The sequence below is a fragment of the Folsomia candida genome, unplaced genomic scaffold (genome assembly GCF_002217175.1).
Source record: "Folsomia candida strain VU population unplaced genomic scaffold, ASM221717v1 Fcan01_Sc002, whole genome shotgun sequence".
Taxonomy (NCBI): domain Eukaryota; kingdom Metazoa; phylum Arthropoda; class Collembola; order Entomobryomorpha; family Isotomidae; genus Folsomia; species Folsomia candida.
Window position 1 is genome coordinate 15,096,341 of NW_019091194.1, and position 9,469 is coordinate 15,105,809.

Here is a 9,469-nt window from a genome sequence, read left to right on the forward strand (position 1 = left end):
GTAATATTGATGTGCTCTTTGACTAAAGTTGCTCTATACTGTGTTTCACATCATCTTGCACCCATACATCCTTCGCCGTGGAGTGAGCAAGATTAAGCTCGAATGTAACAGAGGATTGAGAGCAGAGTTGGCGATGCAGAGAAAAGAAAATGAAAGACAAGGGAGAAGAAATCAATAGATTTCCATTTGGTTTCTCTCTCTTGAATTCTTTTACAGCACAATGCCACTCGCCCGCCGTTCCAGCCACTGGAAATGGAGGACCTACCGATATCCTTAATCATTGTTTGCCGACTTCAAGCCAACACATTGTTTAGATTTTATAAACAATAAAGTTATATTTACATATAGCTAATGATATATTGTATATAGCTCAATACTAATAAACAACAAAACCATACATGTAGCAACCTCGCAGTTTTCTCGATAAGCAGAAGTAGTTGCCAAACTGTGTGACGATTCAAAGTTTCAAGTTCTTCAAATTATCCACACCGCCGCATCCTAAATACAAGGGCACACAAAACATGTGAGTTTGGGGATAAACTTCACTTAGCCACAAGTCTGAGCTTTTGTAATTCATTAAAAGATTTCATTTCATTTATAGTCAATCAGCACAGTCAATAGCCTTTGATGCCGTGGTGGTTGTGGGGATCTCACCCTCCTCCAAATCTCACTTGGGCCTAGTTTAAATGCGAACATGGGAGCGAGAGGGGCTTCCACTTCACTTTCCCCACTACATACTTATTCGTTGCTCATGCTTACACTTGCCTCATTATTTACCAAGCGAGTGCAATCTCAATGTGGGTCGAAACCCATAAAATAGAGCTTCAGCTAAATTATTACCTAACAAGGGCCCAATTTACTCTCCAGTTCATCAGTTTATTCCGTGGTGGCGTCATTCCCATCCGTCTGTTGAACTGCCGTGACATAAAGATACACACAGCATAAAAGGTATCATCCCACACCCGCTCTATTCGTTTATGAGAGAGGAGAAAACCGGAACCGCTTGAATTCATTTCGAGTATTGCAGGCAGCTGCACTTAATAAAATTACAGTGTGTGTTTCCTTCGATCCTTTGCTATTGCATAATAACGAGCATTTGTGTTGTGCCCCTCGACTTTCTTTCATATTTAGTTTTATTCATGGTCACAGGACGAAACAGGATGCATATATTCAGTGATAATAACTTGGGGGTCTTCTCTGGTGATATGAGAGTCTCGACCAATCCAAGGATATCAACATCATGCCGTTCTTTGAATAAACTAAATATGATCTCCAGCCTAACCTTGTAAATGAATAATATGCCAGAGCATCGATAGTTAGTGAAAGTTTCCGAGGGGAAAGCTCGCATGCACATTAAACACTTTTATTTTATTGAATGAGCGACTCTTTTCCTAATAAGGAACCTCCATCTCGGCAGCACGTCCACCCATGACGGTCACGTGCGGATCCTATTTATTATCCAGGGTTGGCAAAGGCCCTTTATTATTTTTATACTCATTTCATTATTGTTGTGATGTGGTGGGGGCGATGCCGTCGGATGTATCGAGTAGCCGGTGACTGATTTTCCTTTATCTATTTCCCTTCATAAACAGCCATTCAGTTCTGCATCACGAGATATTTCTGCCATAAGCGTAATCATTGGTGTATCAAGAACTCGAATTTATATTCAAATATCTAAATTGATTCTCAGCCGCTCTTCTGGTCCACATATTTAGCTCAACATTTACATGACGTTTAACTGACGTTAAGGAGTTTTTTAGTGAGGAGGCTGGTTGAAGAAACTGGTCTGAATTTATATTTCCTCTCAGTCATTTTTGGCACCATTCTTTACCAGCGTAATGAGCCATGGTGGTCTGTACACTTCCTGGAACTGGGTTTAAATTGAATATTTTATTTCGCCTCAGCGGGCCACACTTCACGCCTTACGCCAAACACCCTACGACTATTACTTATCTACACAGCTACACATACCGTGCAAGGGTTCAAATAGGAAAGATATTGCCCGAAAGATCATCACGTTGATTCGATTTTTTGTTCGCTTAATATCGAATAATTTCAGACTAATGTGATCCGTTGTTTCCAACTACATTTTCTACGTGGTTAACTTTAATTAGTATTTGGGAACTACAGTTTATAAGCTATATTAGCATTATTACTACATACATATTTATTGTCAGTCGTGTATAACTGCATGTGAAATGATGATGCTAATTACTAAAATATGCAGAAGGACAGATATAAATTTAGTGCAGTCTAATTATTGGTTATACACCACTACTCAAGCCACTACTTTGGCTTATTAAGTCCTTTGGAATCTAGGACTTTAGCTTTCTCCATGAATTTCTCCACGAAGAAGTTGTTTTTCGTGTTTAATTTGAGTCAACCAAAATTTCTGTGAGGGTTATTCTCAACAAAGTAGTAATAACTGTGTGCTGCTCTAACCAGTTTGTTGTGTCGAGCTTATGTACAGAAGTAAAAGCACAAAAAGGGAAATAATAATGGAGCCAGCTAAGCTGCCGACTATGTGGTGTGAGACAGAAGGGAAAAGGGGAAGGGGAAGAACGCACAGACTTTCCCATCCTTCACAAGCCACTACTATTCCTTAATTTATGACATTGCTTGCACATGAAAAGAATGCGGGTGCCACAACTGATTTTCTTCTTCAAATGATCATGCCATCCGTAAAGTAAAGGCATATCTTATAACACGTCGACGGTTGTGTTGATGTAATTTTCCCATCATTTCTAGATTAAAATATGATGAAAGTTGAACTTTAATTTGCAATGATTTTTCTGTAACAAATAAGTAATTCAATAACCCTCGTTTTCGATCATGCATACAATAAATTCAGCTGGGTTTAGCGATCAAGTGAACAAGAGAGACAAAGTATTTATTGGATGAGCAATGAACAAAATGGTTTGGTTTGTTGAATTAAGCAGTCTATTCGAATATGAGTATTATTGGATGTGGTTGGTGCATATAAATGTGGTGTCATGAGACAAGCAGATAAATGAGTCAGCCCTCCAGGGGCTTTGTCTGGAGCAAAGCTAGGAAGTAATATTACAATGTGAGTAATGTGTACAGGCAGCGGAGGACGAAAGTTGGATGGCGATTGGAAGTTGGAAATAAATAAATGTAGCTGCGGCTGATAGCCCTTCATTTGATGATGAGATGTTCAACGAAGCAAAAAATACGTCTCTCTGTTAACCACCCAGCACAATACTGACTGACTGATAATCATCATCAAATCAAGCGTTTTATGCTTTAAACATATTTTTAATCCCCTGTCTCATATTTTGTCAGGGGAAGGATTAATAAACCCACTCACCCGTCAGTGTCGTCTCCTCGTCCTCATTTCACTCACTCACTCACTCACTCACCGTGTCAAACAAGGAGGACAATTTTGAGAATTCTAGATTGCATTTGTACAAAGATTGATTACATTATTACAAAGCCAATATGTAAGTCAAGTCAAGTGGTTACAGCGGATGAGTGACCAGCATCGATCACTTAAATCGTTCCTCAATAAATTTATTCAGAAGAAATGAGCGATGGAACGACACAAATGTCACAGAGCCGAAAAAACTACATTTTATTCTAATATGTATCGATTGGCAGTTGACTTGAAAAATCAGTGTGATCACCATGATCCTGGTGAGATGGATACATATCTCTGCTGGTTCAATGAATGGGAGTGCATGCAGTAGTATCGTTTAGATATTTTATTATATTTTATATCCCACATTCTGGTAAACTTATTTGCCTCGAAGAATTGAGATGGGGAAGGGAATGCTTTGGCCTAATATTTTGTGGGCGGGTGACCAGTTGGATGTGAAAGTGAACGGGAGAGAGCATGGGATTGGCATCAGTATCAACTGCCACTAATAATTATGAGGATAAATCGAAGGATGAACAACCAAACAATAATCCAGGAAAAGCTATCAACTGCGAATAGGAGGTTGGTTAGTTGCGCACTCTAAATGTACCACGAGTCCTTGTATATTGTTCTGCGTGGTCCGAATATGGTAAAATGCAACACAATTTGAAAACGTGTTGGAGCGATTCAAAAAGAAAAGGAAACTCACGCCTACTTTGAAAATACTAATAACAAAAATAATTTAAGTGATCTTGGTCACTTACTTATCAGCCACGCGAGAAAGTGCATGTAAGAATAAATGTATGTACGGTTTGCCCGGATTGTCATGTGAATTCTCGTACAATGTCATTTTGCCGTGGCGTTAGAAGTGATGTACATGAGACGAAGATAAACTCGTCCTCAGTGAACTGTGGGAAGTCGTACAAGTGTCTCGAGATGAAGTACCGTCAAGTGGAAGGGCGGCCCAGAATTGGATGATGTGCATGGACATACATGTAGGTACCTATAGGCTGCTTCGTTGTGGTTGCTTTCACCCAACCGACAAAGGCATACGCGTACAGTAGTTCATATGTATATGCATAGTTTTGAGGCTAAAAATTAAAATGTCATTTTCATCATTAATTGTACCAATCAACGATCTTCAGTTAGAAGGGTAGCTTGTGCTTTCACTTTCTGACGTATAAATTTACATAAATACTTGCCGTCGTGGTGCGTAAATTAATGTGCAATGAGGATTGAATTGCACAAGAAATACTTGCCTGAAAAAGTCCATATCTCAGCGTTTTTATAACATCAAATTGAATTTAAGGCTTACATAAACGCGAATGCCAACCTGGAAATTGATAAATCTATAAATATTATGTGTATGCACTGATTTCAATGAAATGGTGGTCTCCTCTAAATTTCGATCATCTGCTTCCCACAGAAATGAAAAGTAAATCAGATTATTTGTGTGGAGTTGAGTGACATTTAGTGTTGCCTTCCTCACACCACCCCACGGAATAAAAATAGGAATCAAATGCATGAATTACTGAAATCCAACGGCTACACGGCTGTAGAAAGTGCAAGTGGGAAAAGGGACGCGAGTGAAGAGTGGATGAAGGGGACGAGATTTCCTGCCTGCCTGCCTCGCTCGCTCGTCGCATGAGGAGGAGGAGGAAAAATAAGGAGGGACGACGACTGGATAATATAAAGGAAGTTGGAAGTGCAGCTCATCTGTCGAGCGAGATGAGATCGAGATTCGAGGAGCATTTGAGCTTGGGAGAGAGAATTGGAAATCTCTTCTGGTTCCTGTCGACCGGGGCACACAGACAACCGAATCCGACAGCCCACAACCACATCGCATCACTCCATACCCACGACGACTTTCCCAGTTTTATGATATGAGGAGAAAGAGTCGGCATGGCGTAGGGATGGCACACAGTCAAATCCTTTCGTCGGTGAGACAACTACTTTATAGGAGGAGGAGTAGTGCAGGATGGATGAAAACGACGACTTGAGCCCCCTAAGCTGCATCTGGTCTGACCCTTCCCATTACCCTGCTCTCCTTCTGATGATCACCATAGAATGTCATCATAATGCACAGCCACCCCGACTTATTGAGCCCGCACACAAGTAGTCCTGCCCAATGAAATGAAATGGAATAAAAATGAAAATGAAGCTTAAGTAGCAAAGCTGGGATAACTCTCATCTTTATATTTTATTATGACACACAATAAGAAATCCTCCACTCTGATTCCTGGTGACGGAATGATACAAATGTGGGTACCATTTTTTGCACAAGACCCCACCCACTTAAATTATCCGGTCAACTATACTTGACCCCATGCATATTTTGCAACTCTGTCCAAAGAATGAGGCATTGCACATGTTTCCACCAAATGGCATCGCATTCTATTAATCCGTGTTTGACTAATTGAGGATGAGATGCAGATAGACATAAAGACGGAACGGTAATACAGTACATAGCATAATGGTAAATACCACATGTAAATATACAGTCAACGACTTGGCAATCAAATCATTTCCTATTACCCGAAACTATTATATCAGTCGATAATATTGATTGGGATAGATAAATTTGCATTCTCACAATACTATTGTGAAGGATATTTTCTGAACAAAAGTGAAAGTAAAAAGAGAAAGTTTAGCCCGGATTTCGTCAGTACATCATTTAATGTTTATTAGCATTCAGGGTATCTTTTGTTAATTTACATACTTATTTGGAGGTGATATGGACCGCATCGAATTTATTGTAAATGGGTTGAAGTATGCAGTATAGACATGTACATGCATATACAAGTTAGAATGCAATTAAATGTGTGATCAAGTCATGCACATATTTATACACCTATGCATGATCATTATCCTCCATATAATCTGTAATCCGATTAGAATCAGTTGACATCTTTTTTGTCGTGTACAAATCAATTTATTGCAGCTTATGTATTTCAATAAGAGGATTTTGAAACCAAATGCGATATGTGAATCCCTGCTACTAAGCAAAGGAGTTGATGTAAAATTTCTTGAAGATACGCACACCCACCGTAGATGTATGATAACATTAAAGTAATGAAATGAAGCTACAATAATAATTATTGTAGCTTCTATTATCGTGAAAAGTAATTATTACTTTTCACGATTAGATAATGATGTGCATAGGTTTAAAGTAAAATGACAGATTGACTTTATACGGAATCCCAAAGTATTTTCACAATTTCCATGCCTCCCCACTCTTCCAGAAGAGAAGCTTCTGCTGACAAGGCAATTTATTCGGTTTTCACATTTTCAGCTCACTATTTAGGTCTCGCAATCGTCGCAGGAATTAAAACTTGAGTAACACAAGAATGAATTCTCACACAGGCGATCATAAAGGGGAGATTAAATTGGAAATTGATGAACTGATCAATCAAGATCGAGTGGTCATCTTCTCCAAAGAAAGTTGTCCTTACTGTGTCGATGCCAAAAATGTGAGACTTTCTAATTGTTTGCTCTATTTATTTTTATACAACCGGTGTACAATTATTGTCTTTGTCAGGTTTTTGAGGAGATTGGGCAGACTTACCGTGAAGTGGACTTGAACACCTTAAGCCAGCCCAAAGAGGTGCAGGCCATCCTGAAGGAAATGACTGGAGCCAGCACGGTGAAGAGAAAGTTACCATTTCATAAGGCTCAACTTTGTGCAACTAACTTATCATGACATAACATTCCCTGGTAGGTTCCAAGAGTCTTTGTTGATGGGAAATGCATTGGTGGTGGGTCGGACACGGTCCAGTTGTTCAAAACCGGACGATTGGAGGAAATTCTGAAGTCAGAGTCCGTTCCACTAGGTGAAAGTGGTCGAGGAGAAAACCCTCGATTTTGACTATGTACATAATATTCGGAAACAAGCATAAAATATTATGCAGATGAATGAAATCCAAATAGCTACATAATTCCCAACATTGTCATCATCGAGGGTCTACAAATTTTAAATTCTTGTCAGATAAATTACTTAAAATTACCAACTTAAATTTCAAATATTGTTGCAACAGGCAGTCGAATAATAAATTTATGTGCTTATGGCTATCCTGTATTTAATTTGCATTTGTAATTACTATTTCAAAGTTTCACCAAGTTTGTGTTTGTGTTCACGTATGAACATTCTTTCCTAGAAACGTTATAGTTGTATTTATCAACAACATATTTAGTTGCCGACGCAATCAAACACTAATTTGATCATACTAATAGCATTATAATTTTTGTTTATTCCTAATATATATTAACCTTATAATATTCTGTACCAAAACCCACACCACTGTCATCGATGAAGTTTGCTTATCAAAAATTTCCACTTTATCACCTATTTTAAATGCAGGCAGTAATGTGGTCATCGAAACCAGAAAATCAGAAGCAGCCTGCTACTAAAGTTTCCTTAACTGCCGTTGATTCAAAAGCAGTCTCAAGAACTGAGACTGAGCAAAATCCAAACGGTTATGGAGATGTTACAAGTAAAAGAACATACATTCCTTATTGCAATCTGCAAACTAATTTCCATTGGTCATGCATAAAGCAGTATCATTTCATTAATTAATAAAAAATTAGATGTCAATGAATTGGACTGGGGGGAAGAATTTCTCGCTCAGCTTCACAACGCGCTAGAAATTTTAGGATCCCGTCCTCACTTCAAATCAAGCATCGAGAGCGACATAAACGACTTTTATCAAAATGCACTAGAAAAAGGACAGGCGAGTACCACCTCTGTTCTCGAGAACGAGAAAGAAGACCAGCTTTTGACAACTTTGAGCCCAAATCCAGGGTTTGAAGACATTCTACATCCTACGAAAACAAACCTCTCACTCAACGATGGTGATGATAGTGATCGAGACGGTTCTATTTGTACGAACAAAGTTTCAAACTTTGGTCAGCATGTTACTACTACTGCGACTACCAACGAAGTGATCAACAACATGCTGCATTGGGTATGCACATAATAATACTTGCGAAATGTTAGATGATACTTAAGTGCATGTTTCATTACATTATATTTAATTTGTGATTTTTGTACATCGCGCAGTACATCTGCTCTTCTGTATGCGACTTGATGCTGAAAATTAGAACCTCATCCCATGAAGAAATTCCTTCTCTAGTGGAATGTTTGCTGGATTTGCCACTGGAGGATAACAAATGGTGCTGGGAGTTTTTAAAATCTCAAATTTATGATAAGCTGATGAGGACTGAAAGCGTAACTGTGGCCCAGCAAGTTTCGTTCTGGACCACGATTAATATGATGAACAGTCCAACGGCCCATAGATTGGTTGATGATTTGCAATACCAAATCGGATTAACTTTCAAGGTATGCACATACGAATAGCGATTTATTATATACATTTAGCATACATACATAAATAGAGATATTTGTTTTTCAAACTCATATACATAAAAATACTTTAGCACGCACCTTATTGGTATTAGCAATCGTTTATAATCGTATTGCAGGAAATCTCACAAGGTGAACATATTTTGTTGATGGATGCAGATCAGAAACCCAAGATTAGATTTTATCGGATCCTGAAATTTGCACTCTTTGTTAGCAGAATTTTTATTGGAGCAATATTGTCATCCTCCCAAATGATTGACAATCTTCTTCATGCTTCTCAGCATACAGACGACGTCATGAGCTTGTCACTTTTGCTAGCAGTTTTAAATGAGATTTATTCAGATAATTTGGAAACCATTTTACTTCCGGAATCCGAAGATGCATTCATGCCACCGCTTAGTTTTAACCAGAAAGCAATGATACAAATCTTCGCCCAATTGAAAGCTGTTGTGGATACGTCGTCGCACGTGTTACCTCCAAGCATTGTGAAATTTATAAAGGTACTTGTGCGTACTAGTAAAATCAAGTTTTGATAGGGCAAAGGATTTAAAAAAAAATATTAAATGATCGAAACCATGCGTCATTTTTAGGGCCTTGTACTTCACAAAACAGACCTGATACATTTCCATTGGAAAAAATCTGGAGAAAAAATTATGAATCAAGAATGTGCTGTTGTTTTACCAGAATCTGATGCGGTGGAGAGATCTTCTTCGGAAACTAACACTTTGGACCAT

At 38.6% G+C, this 9,469-nt stretch overlaps 1 protein-coding gene across 1 annotated transcript; it reads left to right on the forward strand.

The window, feature by feature from the left end:
• The first annotated feature begins 6,698 nt into the window (after positions 1-6,698).
• LOC110843488 (glutaredoxin) lies at positions 6,699-7,404 on the forward strand. The gene is made up of 3 exons (XM_022089454.2): positions 6,699-6,846; positions 6,915-7,019; positions 7,095-7,404. The coding sequence occupies exons 1-3, from the start codon at positions 6,724-6,726 to the stop codon at positions 7,239-7,241; spliced, it is 375 nt and encodes a 124-aa protein (XP_021945146.1). The 5' UTR covers positions 6,699-6,723; the 3' UTR covers positions 7,242-7,404.
• The last annotated feature ends 2,065 nt before the right edge of the window (positions 7,405-9,469 follow it).

Coding starts and splice junctions, on each gene's coding strand:
- LOC110843488 (XM_022089454.2), top strand. CDS start 6,724: ATGAATTCTCACACAGGCGATCATAAAGGGGAGATTAAATTGGAAATT. Junction 6,847..6,914: donor ACTGTGTCGATGCCAAAAAT/GTGAGACTTTCT, acceptor TGTCTTTGTCAG/GTTTTTGAGGAGATTGGGCA. Junction 7,020..7,094: donor AAATGACTGGAGCCAGCACG/GTGAAGAGAAAG, acceptor ATTCCCTGGTAG/GTTCCAAGAGTCTTTGTTGA.